Source organism: Chiloscyllium plagiosum, unplaced genomic scaffold, assembly GCF_037043375.1.
Source record: "Chiloscyllium plagiosum isolate Xiang-an unplaced genomic scaffold, Cpla_swu_hap1 HiC_scaffold_23, whole genome shotgun sequence".
Taxonomy (NCBI): domain Eukaryota; kingdom Metazoa; phylum Chordata; class Chondrichthyes; order Orectolobiformes; family Hemiscylliidae; genus Chiloscyllium; species Chiloscyllium plagiosum.
Genome location: NW_028270161.1, coordinates 50,790,316 through 50,812,130, shown reverse-complemented (window position 1 = coordinate 50,812,130; position 21,815 = coordinate 50,790,316). Strand labels below are relative to the sequence as shown.

The window sequence follows — 21,815 nt, the reverse complement described above, 5'->3', positions numbered from 1 at the left end:
TCCCAAATAGTGGATGATGTTTGAACTTTGGAAGGACTGCAGAGGAAGGCCACTGGACAGATTCCCAGTCTGAAGCATCTTAGTTGTCAGCATAGTCTAAAAGTGCTGAACTCCACACTTTGGAGAAGCCTAGACTTGGGTCTGATCTGATCGAGATCTATAACATGTTGGAGGGAATAGATTATGTTCCAGTCAAATAAGACTGTGGATCATAATGATATAAATTATGGCATGAAGTAGTCCACATCCAAATACAAGAAGACCTGGACAATATTGAGGCCTAGGCTGAAAGGTAGTAAGCAAAATTCATGCCACACAGATGCCAGACAATGACCATCTCCAAGCAGTGACAATCTAACAATCATCCCTGATAGTTATTGATGTTACCATTACTGAATCCCCCACTGTCAACATTCTGGGGGTTACCATTGACCAGAAACTCAATTGGACTAACCATATACAGTGGAATCTCAATTATCCAAATATCAATTATCTGAATATTGGATTATCCAAATGAGATCTTGAGGTCACAACGGAAACATTACATAAAAAACATGTTTCCAACACTGATCGCGTCTTTTGTTTACAGTGATTAAAAGTGCACTTAATGCTGCCAAGAACAGTCCTGGAACGCAGGCATCATCTCTAAATGACTGACCTCCCACCTTCTCTCTCTCTCTCTCTCTCTCTCTTCCCACATTTTCCCTGGAGTTCTACACAGGCATGTACCCTAAACTGCCCCTGGTGTCCAGTCGGCTGCCCCGGAGACAGGTCAGGAGCAGACAGGGTGGGGGGGGGCGGGAGGTGCTGTGTGGTGTGTGGGGGTGGGGGCGGTTGGGGTGAGAGCTGGAGGACGGTGTTGGATGCCTAACAAAAAGGCACAGACTAGGAAGAATATTGTTTTCAGAGACTTGTGCAAAGTCTGTGCTGGCTGGTGTTTAAATTTGACTGTTCAAGTTACTTATTGTAGCCTCACAGGAATGTGCAAAACAGCAGCAAGTGTATCATTGTTACATATTGTCTCACTGTTCATGACCTGGTGTTTAATTTGTTGGGAGCAGATTCACACTAGACTTGGCACTCCTGAATAAATGGGTGATTTTCTAAACTACATACTGTGCAGCCAGACTGTCAAGATTTACCCTTATGTCTAGTTCACAGTTTGTGCAACATTTCTGTTGATACTTTTCATAATTTGCACCTTGGATGTGTTAATTTAATTTTTGCTTAAACTTGGGCAGAGGAGGTTGTTTATTAATATTCATCTCTGTCCAACTTCACATCCTATGAGTGAGCTGCCCTTTGTCCTGCTAAGAACCAATGGCTCGACTGCAAGTGGGCGGAATATACAAACAGACAATAAATGCCAGACAGGAAAAGACTCTCCCTATCCATTCAGCCTGTTTGATATGATTATTATCACAACATAAACATTTCCCACCCTACCTGAAAACCATGAGATCTCCTGGGACGGGCAAAAGTCCAGGCCAAAATTGGAAAGGATAACCAGAAACAAACACCTCTCTGTTCCTCCCTTAGGTGATGGAGACAATTTTCAGAGCTTACCAAAGCTGTGACTGTTGGAAATTATATTTGTCTTTTCAAGTCCACAGATCTCTCAAATTTAAAATGGCAATCATAATTCAGGAGAAACATTTTAACCTGATTATAAATAACTTTACTTGGGTTTCTTGAAGATGGCGGTGGAATAGGCCTCTTGAGCCTGGAGTTCATCCGTTCCGTCGACTTTTCTTTCTTGTCTGTCTTATTCTCTTTCTCGATTTCTTTTCTTCTTTTTACTTACCTTTTGTGAGGAGCTCAGTCATGGCGATGGCAGCGGTGAGGTGGACCCAGTGCTGACTCGTGACAGAGGCATCAGAGGTGAGATTGGGGTCCTGACGAGGTGGGCCTAGTGCTGACTTTTGGCTGGTGCCGCAGAGGGGGGATGTGGGTTCCCTGCAGCGTGCAGCGCAGACTCATGGAGGTGGTAGCAGGGGCGAGTTTGGGCCCAGTACGAGAGCCGGTGGCATCAGTGGTAGCTGCACCGGTGAAGTCCAGCGAGGACACGTGGTAGCGGCAGTGTGGATGGAGGCAAATCGTCCTGGAGAGAGGTGACTCTTCTTCCAGCAGCGCAGCTGACTGCTCCAGGCCCATGACTGTGCACTTAAAAGGAAGGACTATAAAGTTTTTATAAAGCACAGATTCTCTTTATGGTGCAGAATGAGACTTGTCGGCCTATCTTGCCTGCGACAGCTCATCAAACAAGCATCATTACCTCGTGTCAATCTCCTGCTTTTCTTTCCCATCCCCTTGAAGTTACTTTTATCCAAATAATTAGCCAATGCCCTCTTGAATGCTTTAATTGAACCTGTCTCCACCACATTTCCAGGCAGTGCATTCATACCCCAACCAATCACTTCTGGAAAGTTTTTTTAGACTGTAAGGTATTAGAGCAGAATTAGAACATTCAGCCCATTGAGTCTGTTCTACCATTCAATCATGGCTGATATATTTCTCAACCCCATTCTCCTGCCTTCTCCCTGTAACCCTTGATCCCTTTACCAATCAAGAACCTATCGATTTCTGTTTTAAATGCACTCAATGACTCGGCCTCCACAGCCCTCTGCAGCAATAAGTTCTACAGATTCACCACCCTCTGAAGAAATTCCTCCTCCTCTCAGTTCTAAACCATCATCCTTTTATTTTGAGGCTGTGCCCTCAGGTCCTAGTCTCTCCTGTTAGTGGTATCATCTTCTCCATGTCCACTTTATCCCTCTCAGATTCCCTATCATCCTTCTAAACTCTTTGAGTACAGAATTTGCTTCCATCCTTACTTTATTCACGTTCACTTCACCTTTGCTTCATTTTCACATCTCTTTAAATCTATTACTTCATATTCTTGTTCATTTTACAAAAAAGAATGGTTTCTCTCTATAGACATTCCACTGAAAATCTCTATCAGATCTTCTCTCAGCCTTTTCTCCTAGGAGAATAGGAGAAAGTGAGGTCTGCAGATGCTGGAGATCAGAGCTGAAAATGTGTTGCTGGAAAAGTGCAGCAGGTCAGGCAGCATCCAGGGAACAGGAGAATCGACGTTTCGGGCATAAGCCCTTCTTCAGGAATGAGGAAAGTTTGTCCAGCAGGCTAAGATAAAAGGTAGGGAGGAGGGACTTGGGGGAGGGGCGTCGGAAATGCGAGGAAATCCTAGGAGAATAGCCCCAACTTCCTCAATCTATCCTCATCTCTGAAGTTAAAAATCACACAACACCAGGTTATAGTCCAACAGGTTTAATTGGAAGCACACTAGCTTTCGGAGCGACGCTCCTTCATCAGGTGATCGAAAGAGGAGCTCCGAAAGCTGCCTGAATTTCCTCATCCCTGGAACTATTCTTGTAAATTAATTCTGTGCCCTTTCCTGTTCACATCTGGTCTATAATGTGGAACGCAGAGCTGAACTCTATTGATAAAGCATCAATACAACAAGGAATTAAAAAAAAAAGACATGTGAAGAAGGAATAGGCATCCAATAACAGCTGAAAGATGCCAGAAAGTGCAAACTGTGCAGAAACACTGGGCCAGCATTTTGGTTCAATGTGGAAGCTTCAGGGTGTTGATATTAACACAGTGAGTGCTTGTAATAAATAACAGCTGGTCACACTGTGATGAGAACCTGAAACAATATGAACAATACAAAGAGGATAATGTGGAGTTGTAAAGTTGTGCATAAGGTCATGGCATGAGAAAGCACAGGAAATAGAAGGCAGTGGTCCTGCGCTGGCCTTTGTTCAACAACAGAATAAACACAGCTATAAATTACACCAGACGAGTGACTCTGAAACAAAGACCAGAGAACAATCGCTCAAGCTTCTTGGCTGTGGAACTTACTGTGCATCCAAAGAGAGGTCTCTCCGATCATGATAGGATTGCTCAGCAGTGTGGAATTTATGAATAAAAGTGAATATTGTGCAATGGCTTTCATCCATCTCCTCTCATTTCATAAGCTGAATTATTACCTCATCCTATTTCCACCCCCTCTCGAGACACCAGTTCACTTAATCCATGTCTCTGTTGTGGAGCTAAAGTAAATTTGTTAACAGATGGTAGCTTTTTTTTAATGTTTGCATTTTCAATTGCTTGTCAGCTTTCTTATATCTTTAGCCACTTATCGGGAATGTTGCCTGCCTGATTTGTTTCTAAGATTTGATAAGCCCAGCTTGAGTAGTAAACTGCAATCCATCAATCTATGGGCTATATGATTTCCGAATAATTCTTATACATCATCTATGTCTCAATTAGAAAGTGTAAACAGCAAAAGGAAAGGAAAAAAGAAATCTTCACATTGAGCCACAATTTAAGTCCCAGGCCTGATATACACAAGTGCAAATTAGATAGCAAATTATGTTTTGGTTTGCAATCAAAGCTATATCAAAATTCTGGAGTATGTTTGGGACTTCAGTTCCAAGGGCTTTGAATATATTCACTTCTCCATTTTATCAATTACATTCTCTGAATCAGCATTTCTTGGACCACTGTGGGACTAACCTACTGACTTTTAAAAATAATTTTCATTAATCTTTGAAGCAATTTTTTTCGGTTTGGAGAGAATGATCGTGTGCTAATGACCTTATATTAGAAGTGAGATGGATAAAGCATCTCATAACGTTAGTGGTGCCAGGATGGGGTAGGATTCTATAACAGTATCTTGACAGACCAGTATTCTAGTGGCCAAATAAAAAACCACACCATGGAAGTACAAAGATTGTAATCCAGTTCATAAATCGAAGTACTATCAGTAAAAATGACCATGAAGCTGTCAATTCATTGTAGAAAGCCATTGGGTTCACTAATGTCCTTAAGGGAAGGAATGTCCTTCCTCAACCAGTCTGGCCTACATGTCACTCCAGTCCAATGTAGTCATGTTGTTGACTCTTAACAGCACTTAGCTGTAGTTTGGGAGAGATGGGCAGCAGATCTGTCACGACTTTTAGAGTCATAGAGATGTACAGCACAGAAACAGACCCTTCAGTCCAACTTGTCCATGCTGACCAGATATCCCAACCCAATTTAATCCCACCTGCCAGCACCCGGCCCATCTCCCTCCAAACTCTTCCTATTCATATACCCATCCAGATGCCTTTTAAACGTTGCAATCGTACCAGCCTCCATCACTTCCTCTGGCAGCTCATTCCATACACGCACCGCCCTCTCCGTGAAAAGTTGCCCCTTAGGTCTCTTTTATATCTTTCCCCTCTCACCCTAAATCTATGCCCTCTAGTTCTGGACTCCCCCACTCAGGGAAGAGAATTTATCTATTTATCCTATCCATGCCCCTCATAAGGTCATCTCTCAACCTTTGACGCTCCAGTGAAAACAGCTCGAGCCTATTCAACCTTTCCCTTTAGCTCAAATCCTCCAACCCTGGCAAAATCCTTGTAAATGTTTTCGGAACCCTTTCAAATTTCACAACATCCTTCTGATAGGAAGATGAGAATTGCATGCAATATTCCAACAGTAGCTTAACCAATGTCCTGTATAGCCATGACATGAATTCCCAAATCCTGTACTCAATACTCTGACCAATAAAGGAAAGCATACCAAATGCCTTTTTTTACTATCCTATCTACCTGCAACTTCACTTTTAAGGAGCTATGAACCTGCACTCCAAGGTCTCTTTGTTCAGCAACACTCCCTAGGACCTTACCATTAAGTGTTTAAGTCCTGCTAAGAATTGCTTTCCCAAAATGCAGCACCTCGCATTTATCTAAATTAAACATCATCTGCCACTTCTGAGTCTATTGATCAAGATCCCATTGTAATCTGATCAAGATCCCATTGTAATCTGAGGTAACCTTCTTCGCTGACCACTACACCTCCAATTTTGGTATCATTTGCAAACTTACTAATTAAACCTCTTATGCTCATATCCAAATCATTTATATAAATGAAGCAAAGTAGAGGACCCAGCACCAATCCTTGAGGCACTCCATTGGTCACAGGCCTCCAGTCTGAAAAGCAACCCTCCACCACCACCCTCTGTCTTCTACCTTTGAGCCAGTTCTATATCCAAATGGCGAGTTCTCCCTGTATTCCAATGAGATCTAACCTTGCTAACCTGTCTCTCATGGGGAACCTTGTTGAACGCCTTACTGAAGACCAGAAAGGTCACGTCTACTGCTCTGCCCTCATCAATCCTCTTTGTTACTTCTTCAAAAAAACTCAAGCAAATTTGTGAGACATAATTTCCCACACACAAAGGCATGTTGACTATACCTGATCAGACCTTGCCTTTCCAAATACACGTACATCCTGTCCCTCAGGATTCCCTCCAACAACGTGCCCACCACTGACGTCAGGCTCACTGGTCTACAGTTCCCTGGCTTGTCCTTACCACCCTTCTTAAACAGTGGCACCACGTTAGCTAACCTACAGTCTTCTGGCACCTCATCTGTCGCTATCGATGATACAAATATCTCAGCAAGGGGCCTAGCAATTCCTTCCCTAGCTTCCCACAGAGTTCTAGGGTACACCTGATCAGGTCCTGGGGACTTATCCACTTTTATGCGTTTCAAGACATCCAGCACTTCCTGGATTTTTCAAGATGTCACCATCTATTTCCCAACATTTTATACCTTCCATGTCCTTTTCCACAGTAAACACTGATGCAAAATACTGGTTTAGTATCTTCCCCCATCTCCTGTAGTTCCATACAAAGGCTGCCTTGCTGATCTTTGAGGGGCCCTATTCTCTTCCTAGTTATCCTTTTGTCCTTAATGTATTTGTAAAAACCCTTTGGATTCTCCTTTACTCAATTTGCCAAAGCTATCTCATGTCCCCTTTTTGTCCTCCTGATTTCCTTTTAAGTATACTCCTACTGCCTTTATACTCTTCTAAGGATTCATTTGATCTATTTTGTCTATATCTGACATATGCTTCCTTCTTTTTCTTAACCAAACCCTCAATTTCTTTCATCATCCAGCATTCCCTACATCTACCAGCCTTTCCTTTCACCCTAAGAGTGAAAGGAAAGGCTGGTAATATACTTTCTAATATACTTTCTCTGGATTCTCGTTATCTCATTTCTGAAAGCTTCCCATTTTCCTTTACCTGCGAACATCTGCACCCCAATCAACTTTTGAATTTTCTTGACTAATACCCTAAAAATTAGCCTTCTTCCAATTTAGAACTTCAACTTTTAGACCTGGTCTATCCTTTTCCATCACTATTTTAAAATGAATAGAATTTCAGCCTCTTAAGAAATTTTAGTACTAAAATCTTCTTTACGTTTGTCTTTGCTGCCATGTCAGTTTATAAAATATACCTACCTCTGCAGTCTACTGCCCTATCTGGCCTCCAATGGCTCTTGCCCTATGCCATTCTACTCATTCACTTTCCCAATGGTGAGCTGCCTGATTAACCAGTGACTCGGGTGTTCTACTTCAGTGAGAAGGCCTGAAAAACACAACTCAATCAGGCTTCCTGGTGTGATCAGGCAGATTGAGTTCGATGCTTCACACACCCTCCCTCCATTTTGCACCAAAACTGACTCTACTAGTTTTGCCTTCCCAAATCAATGCTTGGTTTGTAATTGACTAAAAGCAATGGGAAGTATGATTTGAAAATAGGACTGAATTGTGGGCGGCACGGTGGCACAGTGGTTAGCACTGCTGCCTCGCAGCGCCAGAGATCCGGGTTCAATTCCCGCCTCAGGCGACTGACTGTGTGGAGTTTGCACGTTCTCCCCGTGTCTGCATGGGTTTCCTCCAGGTGCTCCAATTTCCTCCCACAGTCCAAAGATGTGCAGGTCAGGTGAATTAGCCATGCTAAATTGCCCGTAGTGTTAGGTAACGGGTAAATGGGTGGGTTGCGCTTCGGCGGGGCGGTGTGGACTTGTTGGGCCGAAGGGCCTGTTTCCACATTGTGAGTAATCTAATTTAATCTAAACTTTCCTGCTTTGTTCCAATGACTTTCCCAACTTTCTTACCCTGCTTCACTGTAAAACTGCACTTGACCTCTACTTATCTTGAACGTAATCAGTGAAAGCTTGAAGGTAATCAGTGAACTAATTTATCTAATATAGACAAAGCACCTTCATTCCACCTAATGGTGTTGTTTCTTTGTATCTTTTTCAGCATTAGTGTAACTCCATTGTTAAAGTCCTTGAGACCAATGAAGCCCAGTTAAAGGATGAAGATAATAGCTATGACAAAAAAAATTGATACTTTCTTCTTGCGTATACATCTTAAGCAGCTTTTGAACCATGTCTGACAGCAAGGCATATTATATATGACGTTAACTAGGCTTATTACTCCTGAAGTAAAGAATATTCACTAGAGACAACGGAGGCGGGCTGATTTTGGATATTTAACCCAGCTCATATCTATCAAAACCAACTGTTACAAAGCAATAGGGAATAAAACTTGCAGTTGACTAGATTTATAGGATGTTTTACTTGTACATATCCAGTGCCAAACTACCCTGAACCTCTGTTGAATGAGGTGCTGTTATTGTGTGACCTCTCCTAGTTAATGATGCTGCTCAATCTGATTGATTTGTGCTCCCCAGTGAGGCAAAGCTTGACACAAATACAATTTAAATTTTTAATGTTAGCCTTTTAAAGGCAGCTTTGACAGAATGAGCAAACTTAACAGTATTTGCTGAGTTTTGATGAATGTATTTGCCAATACAGGTCATGGTTGGTTGGGGATTTCTATTGTGCGAGTGTGGCAGGGAATAGCAAGTTGCAATGTTTTCCTTGTATTAGATTCATGATTATGTAAGACCGTAAGATGTCGGAACAGATGTGGGCCATTCAGTCCATCAAGTCTGCTCCACCATTCAGTGAGATTGTGGCTGATCTGATAACCCTCAAATCCACTTTCCTGTCTTTTCCCTATAGCCCTTGATTCCCTTACTGATTAAAACCTATCTACCTCAGTCTTGAATAGACTTAATAACCCAGCCTCAATAGTTCTCTGTGGTAAGGTATTCTATAGATTCACTACCCTCTGAGAGAAGAAATTCCTCCCCATCTCTGTCTTTAATATGTGACTCCTTATTCTAAGTTAATGCCCTCTGTTTCTAGAAACTCCCACAAGGGAAAACAACCTTCCTGTATCAAGCTTGTCAAGCGCCCTAAGAATCTTGTATGTTTTAGTAAGGGTTCCCTCTCATTTTTCTAAACTCAATTGAGTACAGGTCCAACCGACCCAATGTGTCCTCATAAGAAAACTCCTCCGTGCCTGGGATCAACCCAGTGAACCTTCTCTAGGCTGCCCCAATGTCTTTCTTTAGATAAGGGACCTAGATCTGTTCACAGTCTTCCATGTGCAGTCTACGAAGATCCAGACTATATCATTGAACAATGAGATGTAAGCCAACAAGTAGATTCACAACACATGTTGGTGCCAGTAAAGTGCCTTCAATGGAGGAAAGTAAAAATTATTATTTGCAAAAAGTTGCTATAATTTTCTGGCTGAAAGGGGGATAGAAGCAGATACAGTAGTAATTGTCTAAAGGGAGTTGGGACTGCACCTATTCAAGGAAAGTTTGAATGGCCACTGAGAGCAAACAAGACAGTGAACAAACTGGATGGCTCTTTCAAAGGCACAGGTACGACTGATGGTTCTCCTTCTGGGTTCAGTGATCCATAACTCCATTTGCAAAGCAACGTTTTCCCTATAGACTATAGCTGAACTGCCTTAATATGAGAAATGTGAAAACAAAATGCAAATACAATAACCTCAGAGTTCTTTTAAAAAAATTAACTACTTGGTTTCCTGAACCTGCTGTTAAGCGAGTTCTTGGACAATATGAGAACGACCGTCAACCAGTACAGACATGTGGGGGAGCTGAGTAACAACCTTCTGCACTGTAAGAATTCTGTGATTTCATTCCTAGCAAGTGAAATATCGTCCCCCAAAAAAATCTTCATTGCCATATCAAATATTGGCAAACATTGCCCACAGAGTTGCAACCTCGTGTGAGTCACTTGTGTCAACCAAATTGGAATAACTCTGAAATTTGACATGTGCACAGTTTGCAAGAGACGACGTGAGCCATAGTTTCCTTTCAAATATTGACAATGTTTGTCATTTTACCTGGTTAGAGCACAGAAATGAGTTTGGTTTTTTGAAAGAGAAGGACTAGATCCATGCTGTGCTTTTGTTGCACTTTGTGAGGGGGCTGAATTGCTCCTTCCAGTATTGAGCTGATTAATGATCCTAAGAGCATGAAATGGCGCCAGGCAAACTGCTGCTGGGGCCAGAGGCATTTTGAGAAGGGTTCAATCTTCTTCTCTTACTTCAACATGTCGCCTTATCCAGAACCTGGCACAAAGCCTCAACTAGCAGAGAAGAAACATTAGCAAAACTCAGAACAAAGTCGTCATGCCAGAAAACCATACAAAGAAGATGCTTATAACCTACCCAGAACTCAATGGCAACTTCCTCGAATTGTTATGATGGATGGAGTTTAATATAAGCAGATATGAAGTAGGGTTCATCGGAAGGAAAAATCAGCATTATTTGTGCCCTGCTAATGACGTTGAAATCGCTGACAATAAAGTAGAGTGAGCTTCAGTAATCTTAATAGACTTAATACTCAATGTGTCCAGCCAACACAAGCCAACAATCAACAAAGTCAATAGAATTTTGGACAATACGGCCAGAGGAAGTCATGTTTTGGTCAGACATAACCTTGGATTACTGATTCTAATGAACAATGGGGATATTCATGTGTGGTAGGAGTGCAGAGGAAAGTAATGAGGCTGATCCTCAATAACAAAAGCTTGTATTGTGAAGAATGGTTGAAGAAATTTAAGCCTTTCAACCTCGATATAAGGGGTCTGAGTGGTGGGGAGGGAAACCCTGCGATTGCCTTAGAAGCAACAGACTGAATTTTACCAAAAATCAGCTAAGTGTCAATTTTGGGCAGTTTCACGGAGGATTTCTCTCTGCGAGTGCTAGTGAGTTTTCTCACACTACTCTCTGTAGTTTGCCTCATTATGCAGCTGTCTAAGGGAATATTACACTTCGCCCAACACACAGCATGACATAACACGCTCTTCATAGTGCAATGTGGGTGCGTCATTTACTGGAAAGCCTTCAAACTGTGTTCAATCTGAAGAACTGTTCAGTTCTTCAGCTTTCATCATATTCCCCTTTCACCTGCTCTGGCTGGGCAGAGGGCAGCATGCTGGGATTTTGTGAAATACAGTGTCGGAGGGGATTCCACACCCACCCCCCATTCCGTGCCAAAGACCGGTCCGAGCTTTGGAACCCCATTTCCAGCAGACCTATTGTCTGCTGTAAGCTGCCCTGGTTGAAGGATGAGCTGCATCATGTCTACACTCATCCTCAATCAGGGGGTTGTGTAACAGAGTCATTTCTGCAACTCCCCCCCCCCCACACCCCCCAGTCCACTGTGCTGAGGGACTAGGAATGGATAGCCCAACTGATGAATGACTGGACGTTTGACTGATCTCTGTGCAGCTCCCTGGCTCTGACCTCCTGGACAGGTTGAACCGGACACGCAGTACAGATCATGATGTCCACTCCCTGAGAAACCCCTGGCCCTGACCACACAAAGCAGCCAACTGGCCATATCCAAGCCCCTAACACTGATATCAAACTTACTTGCTAGTAATCCCTCACTGAAGCCTATCTCCCTTGACCTGACTGCAGACCTCGTCCCCTGTGACTTTGAGATATGGTCTTTTGGTTGAAGCACATAGTGTATTTGCTGTTTACACTCCTGGTGCATGGTACAAGTGTCAGCCTGATGTTGCTGTACAGCATGGTGCTACATGTCCAGCCCCTTGCCTGACAACCATGACATGCCTGGCTATATGTCTACGTTAAACAGCAAAGAAAGACTGAAGCACTGAGACTCTAAGTTCTGAATGCAACAAAATGTAAAAGGCAACTCAAAGCAGAGATGCTGGGAGTATCCAAGTACAGGTACTTCTTCCATGATGTGATGGTTGAATTCTTGTGCAACCTGCATTATGGAAAAATTGCACTTTAGAAACAGCGCTTAAAGTGTTGGCGAAATAATCGCATTACAGCCTACACATGTTTTAAAAGTTTGCGCTTTAGAAACAGTGTCCCAGTTCGTCAATCGCACTACAGCGCATTCGCGTTAACGAAACGCACGTCATTGCGGAACGACTTGCAGGTGCAAAGTGATTGAGCGCTAAGAGAGCAAGTGAGGAACCCTCTGTGAGCAAAGTGTCCTGGAAGGTGCCAGCGCACTCCAAAGTGCAGCACTGAAGTGCAGAACTGTATTCTAAGTGAGTCAGAGATGTGCCATGATGATGTGGTGAGGCTGGTAAGTGTCCAATGCCAAACTTCTTCAAAGCAAGTGGTCACTACTTCTGGTGCACACCCCAAAATATTGGGCGCTGCTGCACAGGATAGAGGCCCAGAGGTGGGTGTGGTGAGTTGGATCCATCCAGTATCCACTCTGACTTTCAGGTTGGGAATTGTTGTTGGCCAACTTCTTTCATCTGACTCAGGAGAGAATAGGAAATTCCATATGAACGAGGTGTGATTAGACACATATGCCATGCAAATCAGCCTCTTGCTGCTCACTAATAAGATTCTTGTTGCACTGTTCAAAACTTGGGTTGAGAATCAGACACTTTTTCTTAACGTTAAGGGTCTAATTTCTTCCAATCCTGTCTCATTTACCCAAGTGACTCATCAATGCCTACATCATTCAGGGACGGGGAAGATTTCTCCCAATGCGTTGAAGCAATGAGTGGGTAAGAGGTGAACTAGCAATCTGACACACATCATTACCCTCTTCTTACTCCATGTGGTTTGTTTCCAGATTAGATTAGATTAGATTACTTACAGGATGTTGTTCATTAACTGGCTGTTGGAAAATCTGTAAATGCAAAGGGCTTGTTATTCTGCTGTAATGAGTGAAACATTACAGCCGAATAGAAAAAATTAACTTTTATTTCTTTTCCACTCTGAGAATTTGGGCATCACTGGTAATAATGATTCAGATCATCAATCCCTAATGCACTGAGCTGATACAACTGAGGGGGTTGCAAGCAGAGAACAGTTAAGAGTCAAGCAAATGGGCATGAGAATTGTCATAAATAAGCCAGACTTGGGAAGGATGCAGCTTTCATTCTCTAAGGGAGACGAATGAACCGTTACACTGAAAAAAATTCATCTTACATACAGTATTTAGTTGCAAATCTCTAACCCTGATAGACTTTAAAAACTGTAATGCTGCATTATAAAAATCTGAGGGCCAGAGTTAATGCACAGGAGAAAATAAATATGAACCTTTGAAGGCATTTCTACTTTGGCATCATTTTGCAATACTGTACCAAAACCATCAATAACATTAGCGTCTATATTGTGACTCATGATATTAATAAGGGCAAGCAAGAAATGGGTCTTTGCTGACTCAAGAGGGAGCATTGCTCTTCTGTCTGGCTGAACACTTAGCTTATCCTGGCATTCAAATCTCTCCATTGTCTCACCTCTCCCTCACTCTGTAAGGTCCTCCAGCCTTGCAACTCTCCAAAATATCTGTGTACTCTTTCAATTCTGATCCCCTGACAATCTCCAGTTTTCTTTGCTGCAAATTGACAGTAGTTCCTTCAGCTACCAAAGCATTTTGCTACCTGCAAAATGTCTTCCCTGCATCTGTCCTCTTATCTTGATCATTAAAAGCAATTTCTTTGACCAGGCTTTTGGTCACCAGTCCAAATATAATCTGGTGTCACATTTTGCCTGATTACTCATCTACGAAACCCTTAGATGTTCCATTGCGTTAAAGGAACATTACAAATCGAAATCACTCCATGTACAGGATATCAATGTGGATTTCTGCTTCTTGATTTCTGATCAAGATGGAATCAATGATTGTAAGAAAAGTTGCAATTTGTGCAGTTGTTAATTCTGACACATTTGTTACCGTTTGCCTCATTGTGTAAATACAGTAAGTTCAGCAGAACTGAGAATGCCAGCATATGGTAGAATTTTTTAAAAATTCATTTGTGGGATGTGGGCGTCAATGACTGGGCAGCAATTATTGCCTGTCCCTAGTTGCCCTTGAGAAGGTGATGGTCAGCTGCCTTCTTGAACTGCTGCAGTCCATCTGCTGTGGCTTGACCCACAATGCCATTAGGGAGGGATTCCAGGATTTGGACCCAGCGACAGTGAAGGAACAGTAATAGATTTCCAAATCAGGATGGTGAATGGCTCAGAGAGGAATTTGAAGATGGTAATGTTCTCATGTATCTGTTGCTCTTGTTGTTCTAGATGAAAGTGGTCATGGATGAAAGGTGCTGTGCAAGAATCCTTGATGAATTTCTACAGTGCATCATGTAGATAGTACACACTGCTGCTACTGAGCATCAATGGTGGAGAGACTGGGTGCTTGTGGATGCGGTGTCAATCAAGCAGGCTGCTTTGTCCTGGATGGTGGTGAGCTTTTTGAGTGTTGTTCAAACTGCACTCATCCAGGCAAGTAGGGAGTATTCCATCACTTGTGCTTTGGTGAACAGGCTTTGGGAAGTCAGAAGGTGAGTTTCTCGCCACAGTATTTTCAGTCTCTGACCTGCTCTTGTAGTCATTGTTTATGTGGTGAGTCAGTTGAGTTTCTCATCAATGGTAACCCCCAGGATGCTGATAGTGAGTGATTCAGTGATGGTAACACCATTAAATGTCAAGGGCCAGTGGTTGGATACTTTTGTAATGGTGATGGTCATAGCCTGGCATTTGAGTGGCGTGAATATTAATTGTCACTTGTCAGCCCAAGCCTGGATATTGTCCAGAACTTGTTGCTTTGAACACGGACTGCTTTAGTTTCTGAGGAGTTGCGATTGGTGCAGAACGTTGCGCAATCATCGATGAACATCCCCACTTCTGACCTTATGATGGAGGGAAGGTCATTGATGAAGCAGCTGAAGATGGTTGGGCCTAGGACACTACCCTGAGCAACTCTTGCAGAGATGTCTTGGGGCTGAGATGACTGACTTCCAACAACCATGACCATCTTCTAATGCGTCAGGTATGACTCCAACTACCAGAGAGTTTGCCCCCGATACCCATTGATTCCAGTTTTGCTAGGGCTACTTGATGCGACACTCGTTTGAATGCAGCCTTGATGTCAAGGTTGTCACTCTCATCTCACCTCTGGAATTCAGCTCTTTTCTTTTGTCCATGTTTAAACCGAGGCTGGAATGAGGTCAGGAGCTGAGTGGCCCTGGTGGAACCCAAACTGGGCGTCACTGAGCGGGTTGTTGCTGAGCAGGTGGTGCTCGATAGCCCTGTTGATGACCCCTTGCATCACTTTACTGGTTGCTTCTGCTTGAAGTATTTCCTTTCATACAGAAGGACATAAGATGTATGACATCAACAGTATGTCCTTTATATTCTTTGGACTGAGTTCTGATCCTGACCCCAGGAAGTGTAGCTATCAGCAGCAAAAGAGCCTTTTCTTTACTTCAGCACATCACAACCTATCTGCAATATTCACCTTGTGTAGTGTTCAGTTTATAAACAAGAAAACCTCCAGTGAGTTGACTTGCAATGCTGATTATAAATGGATTGTCCAGCTCACTTTACATTGATCAACTTCCGGTCAGCTAATTGGAGATCGCATGTGCACCCATGCCTTTCAGACTCCTATCACCGCAGAGTGGGGGTGATGGTCATACAGTGGCAATATATATAGGGCAGGGCTTAGGGCTTCTATCAGCCTACCAGATATATTTGGTGGGAGATATATTGCATTTATCTTGGTTAGACTCTCTTTATGTATAATAAATGAACATTTCTCAACTGTCCCATTGTGATGGCAGCAAATCTGACCGATCAGCTGATACTTAAAGGCAGCCTGTAGCTTCTTAACCAAAGATATAGTTTTTAAAGGTGAAGAGGCAGTTATCAGAGTAGCAATCTGAACAATATCATCCCGGGCTCCTGTGATCTCTCATGAAGACATGTAGGTGCTCTGAGAGCGAGTGAGTGTCAGGATTGAGTTCCTCTTCTCCAGACTGTGGAATTATTGTTTGAGCATTTCAAGGAGTGATCTAGTTATTGTGCAAGTTTATACACGCAAACAGTCTGGGCTCAATGAAGTACAAAGGGAGCACTGTCCTGTCAGGGGCTTCAGACTGTCAGTTGACACGATAAGCTATAGCTAGTGGGTGTACAAAGATCCCAGAGGCTACACAAGGAGGAGAAAGTCAGTTTTTCCTCATGCTTTGAGTGATATGTATTCCTCAAACAACATCGAAAATAACCCATTGATTTGGTCATTTATTTCACTGCTATTTGTGGGAACTTGTTTCTGCCTTCCCTACACTGATGACACGACAAAACAAACTTCATTACTTGAGGTTGGGTCACTGGACCCGAAACGTTAACTCCAATTTCTCTCCACGGATGTTGCTAGAACTGCTGAGCTTCTCCAGCAATTTCGGTTTTTGTTTCTAATTTACAGCATCTGCAGTTCTTTCATTTTTTATTCATTAATTGTAAAGTGCTCTGTGATGCTCTGAGCTGGTGAAGGGCATGATTTAAATAAAAGTTCTTTCTGCGTTTAATGAGATCTGGCTGTGGCAGTTGAGGAAGACAGCACGCCACCATCGCAAAGATAATTAGGGATGATGTCTAGCCAGCAACATGCCACAAGTGAGTATCCAAAAAAAAAATTGATTAAAATGACACAGGAAGTGTGAGGCCACCTATGATTTTTATGCTTTGTGACCAAATTATTTGACTCCCATCATGATATTCGAGGGTGAGGTGCTGGAAAAGCACAGCGGGTCGGGCAGCATCCGAGGAGCGGGAGAATCGATGTATTGGGCATAAGCCCTTCATCAGGAATTTCAAGAGAAACAGTCCTCACTTTCTCCCATCATGATAGGGTCCATTTGGCCCCAAAAACCTATATTATATTGTCCTATGTAAACAAGGCACTTTTACAGCTGTACTTCCGCTGAGAGAGAAATCTGCAGCACAGCAGTATAGCAGGTTTGAACACCTGGTGCATGTAACTTATGTACGTACAATGTTTTTGACATGCTTCACCATCACAGACAGCTTGCCGCTCTCCCAAGAGATGCAGAGTTGTGTGCTCGCTGACAGTTTCCCAGTGTGAGATACGGCTTCTGAAAAACAAGTGAGTGCATCAAAACTGATTAACCATGGAGTGAAAGCATTTATCTAATGTTCAGGTATTTGCTGTATAAGTTGAACAGACTTTGCCAAATGGTAATGAGTAGAATGGCAAACGAGATTGTGTGCTGTTCCATACCTGGGGATGGCAAGCCAGGAGCTCTTTCATCATTGGGAAAACAGTGAAAAAACGTATAGACAAGATCACTCTGCAAAATATGAAGACAAAAATTCACATTAAGATATTGTGCATGTTGGATTTCCTTTGTTGGTATTGTTAACACAAGAAGTAGGAGTCTAAAGATGACTGTGAATTCATTGTCGATTGTCAGAAAAACCCATCTGGTTCACTAACGTCCTTTAGGGAAGGAAACTGTTATCCTTGCCTGATCTAGCCTTCATGTGACTCCAGACCCACAGCAATATAATGCATTCTTAACTGCCCTCTGGGTAATTAAGGATGGGCAATAAAAGCTGGCCTAGCCAGTGATGCCCTCATCCTGTCAATGTCATACAGTCATAGAGTCCTACAACATAGCGACAGGCCCTTGGGGCCAATGCCAAACAAAATGTCCACCTACATTTACCCTATTTCTTTGCACTTGGCCCATATCCTTCTAAACCTTTCCTAACCATGTATTTGTCCAAATGCCTTTTAAATGTTGTTAATGTACCCGCCTCAACCACTTCCGTTGGTAGCTCATTCCATATGCGTACCACCCTCTGTGTAAAAACGTTGCCCTTCAGGTTCCCTTTTATTCTTTCCCCTCTAACCTTAAACTGTTGCCCTCTAATCTCGATTCCCTAACCCTGTGAAAAAGACTGAGTGCATTCAACCTATCCATGCCTCTCATTATCTTATACATTTCTATAAGATCCCTCTCAGTCTCCAACGTTGTAAAGAAAAAAAGTCCTAGTTTGTCCAACCTCTCCCTAAACTCCGATCCTTGAGCCAAGGAAACATCCTTGTAAATCTCTTCAGCACTCTTTCCAATTTAATAACATCCTTCCTATAGCAAGGTGACCAAAACTGAACACAATACTCCAATTGCGGCCTCACCAATGCCCTGAACAACTGCAACATAACTTCCCAACTTCTACACTCAATGTCCTGTCTGATGAAGGCCAGTGTGCCAAAAGCCTCCTTCACTGCCCTGTCTATCTGTGACTCCACTTTCAGAGAACCATGCACCTGAACTCCAAGGTCCCTCTGTTCCACTACACTCCTTAAGGCCCTACCATTCACCATGAAATTCCTACCTTGATTTGACTTTCCAAAATGCAAGCACTCACATTTATCTATATTAAATACCGTTTGCCATGTCTGGCCCTGCTTCCCCAGCCGATTGAGGTCCTGCTGCAATTTCTGATAACCTTCCTCACTGTCCACATTACCAGCTATTTTAGAGTCATCTGCAAACTTCCTAATCATGCCTTGTACATTCTCACCCAAATCATTGATATACAGCAATGGGCCCAGCACCGATTCCTGAGGCACTCCACTAGTCACAGGCCTCCAGTCCAACAAGCATCCTTCCACTATTACCCTTTGCCTCCCTATCAAACCAATTGTGTATCCAATTTTGCCAGCTCCCTCTGGATTCCAATCGATCTAACCTTCTCAAGCAGCCTAACATTTGGAACCTTATCAAGGGCCTTAATGAAATTCATATAGACTACCACCCTGCCCTCATCATCCTTCCTGGTTATTTCAATTCTAACAACTTTCTGAGGCATGATCTGCTATGCACAAAGCCATGCTGACTAATCAAACCCTGTCTTTCCAAATGCACGTATATCTTACCTCTCAGAATCTTCTCATGAATAAAAGTAAAAATTGGAAATTCAGGCAGGAAAGTCAGCACATTAGTTAATTCTGTTCAGGATATAGTGAACCTTTATGAACAAACCTGAGAAGTGAGGACCTGTCTGAAGACACATTGTTAACCCTGAATGTTTAGGCTCATTTTTTTTCCTTTAATACAAGAAGCCTAACAATATGGTTCAAGACGTAGCGTTTGCAGGAGTATTGCAGAGAAAAAGAACTATCAGCGTTTCTGCCATTACACTGAAACAGACAGCAAATTCCTGAGTCTGCACATACACACAATAATGTGGAAATCCATAACTTGCTATTATTGATACCAAGACCATCTAGATGGTGTACTGTTGAAGTTCTCCCAGACTGCAATCTCTAAGCAATTAGCAAATCAAATAGTGTGCTATTAATCTTCCTGGTGTCCCCTCAAGTTTTGATACATGCAGCGATCAATAGCATTTCAAACAGATATGAATTTCCCAGTGATAAATTCAAGAAGTTAACATTTTAAGACTTTTGTATAACAGACACTGTTAAATCAACATGGACTAATCATGACTTATTAGGCAATTAATACACTAAATGATAGAAAAGTCATTCTCTCACAATATCTTAAAATAAAGAAACCATGGTGCATTATTACACTGCATCACACTCTGCACAGAATGTAGTCTTTTTTAATTAATTAATTGGGCCAGCATTCATTGCCCATCCCTAGTCATCCTTGAGAAGATGATAGCTACTTTTTTGAATTGCTGCAGTCCATGTGCTCTGGGAAACTTACAATGCTGTTACGGTGGATTTCCAGTATTTCGACCCAGCGACAGTGAAGGAATGCAATATATTTCCAATTCAGGATGGTGTGTGGCTTAGAGGGGAACTTACAGGTAGTGGTGTTCCCATGTATCCCAGATGGAAGTCATCATGGATTTGGAAGGTGCTGTCTCAGGATCCTTGGTGAATGTTTGCAGTACATCTTGTGGATTGTACACAGTGCTGCTCCTGAGCATTAGTGGTGAAGGGATTGAATATTTGTGGATGTGGTGCCAGTCAAGCTTTGTCCTGGATGGTGTAAAGCTTCCTGAGTGTTGTTGATGTTGCACTTATCCAAGCAAATGAAGAGTATCACATCACACTCCTGACTTATGTCATGTATATGGTGGACAGGCTTTGGGGAGTCAGGTGAGTTACTCACTGCAGGATTCCTACTTTTTTAAAAGCTGCTGTTATAACCACAATTTTTATATGGCTAGTCCAGTTCAGTTTCTGGACAATGGTAACCCCAAGGATGTTAGCAGTGGGGAATTCAGTGATGGCAACACCATTCAATGATAGTTAGATTTTGTCTTTTTTGGACGTGTCATTGTATGACTCGAATGGTTTTTGCCACTTTTTAGTCCAGGCCTGAATATTTTCCAGATCATGGCACCAATCTTTTCCAATCAGGTTTGAAGGGCCTCCTTTGCTTACAGTGGTGGAGGGTGAATCACCAGGAAATCTTAACAAGGAGAAGCATCTATCTTTTCAACAAGGTACACTTTATTGTGTACTGAAAGTGATAAGTACCAGTTATATTGACTAGTTAGTTAATAATAACTTAGACTGTCAGGAGCAGAGAATGATGTCAGTAGGTGTGTGGGGGAGTGGTGTTTCCAAGGACAGGAAGCTAAGAGAGATGTTGAGGGTGAGGTTTTGGTTAAGGTGCACATCATTCCATTCAATTCAGTGTCAACACGATGAGTGTGTGATGACCTTTGCCCAAAAGATATACAGTACTCTGCTGCACAGGGTAACCATTACTGATGTGTTTCATTTCACCTTGATCAAAATGTGTCCAGCTATGAACTGAATACCTCACACAAACTGCTGACTATTTACAGATCAGTTGATATCGCCACTGCATACTGAGCAGAATACCGCAGAAGGGCTTTGGAAAACAAAGTGAGATTAAGAAATTCAGCTGGCAGATAGGTTATAGATTGCTATGTTCTTCATTTAGACAGTCTTAATGGCTGCCACTTCCACTGGATGATTCATAACCAGAAGATTTGAACTTTGAACTCTGCTTTCCACATGCCTCTATTTATCTTGATCACCAAAGTCAGTCAGGATAAATGGTCTCGAACTGAACACAGCATTGGTAATCTGACAATAGCAGGCTCACTTTACCTTTGTTCTATCCACTTGAATTCCTGACCATTTTCCTTACTAGACCTTCTGTTTCAAGAAGAGATGGTTTACATGCAATTTTGGTTTCTTTATTTGAGAAAGGATTTACTGGCACTGCAGGTTCACTAGGTTGATTCTGGAATTGAGAGGGTTGGTTTATGAGGAGAGATTGATTAGATTAGATTAGGTTAGATTACCTACAGTGTGGAAACAGGCCCTTCAGCCCACCCAGTCCACACCGACCTTCCAAAGTGTAACCCACCCAGGCCCATTTCCTTCTGACTAATGTATCTAACACTACGGGCAATTTAGCATGGCCAATTCACCTGACCTACACATCTTTGGACTGTGGGAGGAAACCGGAGCGCCCAGAGGAAACCCACACAGACACGGGGAGAATGTGCAAACTCCACACAGACAGTCGCCCAAGGCTGGAATCGAACCTGGGACCCTGGTGCTGTGAGGCAGCAGTGAGACACCGTGAGTAGACTGGGACCAAACTCATCGAAATTTAGAAGAATTGCGGGAGGGGGGGGGATCTTATGGAAGCATTTAAAGTTATGAAGGGAATAGATAAGAAAGAAGCAGGGAGGTTGTTTCCACTAATGGGTGAAACTAGAACTAGGGGGTATGATTTCAAAATAAATGGGAGCAGATTTAGGACTGAGTTGAGGAGG

The 21,815-nt window shown here is 42.6% G+C and overlaps 1 protein-coding gene across 8 annotated transcripts in view; it reads right to left on the bottom strand.

Annotated features, from left to right (window-relative positions):
- Window positions 1–21,815, bottom strand: part of LOC122561603 (phosphatidylinositol 4-phosphate 3-kinase C2 domain-containing subunit beta-like) — a 230,771-nt gene that overhangs the window by 29,248 nt on the left and 179,708 nt on the right. For all 8 annotated transcript variants that reach the window (XM_087999661.1, XM_087999666.1, XM_087999662.1 and 5 more), the window contains 2 exons: window positions 17,290–17,359; window positions 17,043–17,143 (listed from right to left, as the gene is read on the bottom strand). In XM_087999661.1, the coding sequence (XP_087855787.1) occupies window positions 17,043–17,143; window positions 17,290–17,359 (171 nt within the window). The remainder of the gene's footprint in view (window positions 1–17,042; window positions 17,144–17,289; window positions 17,360–21,815) is intronic.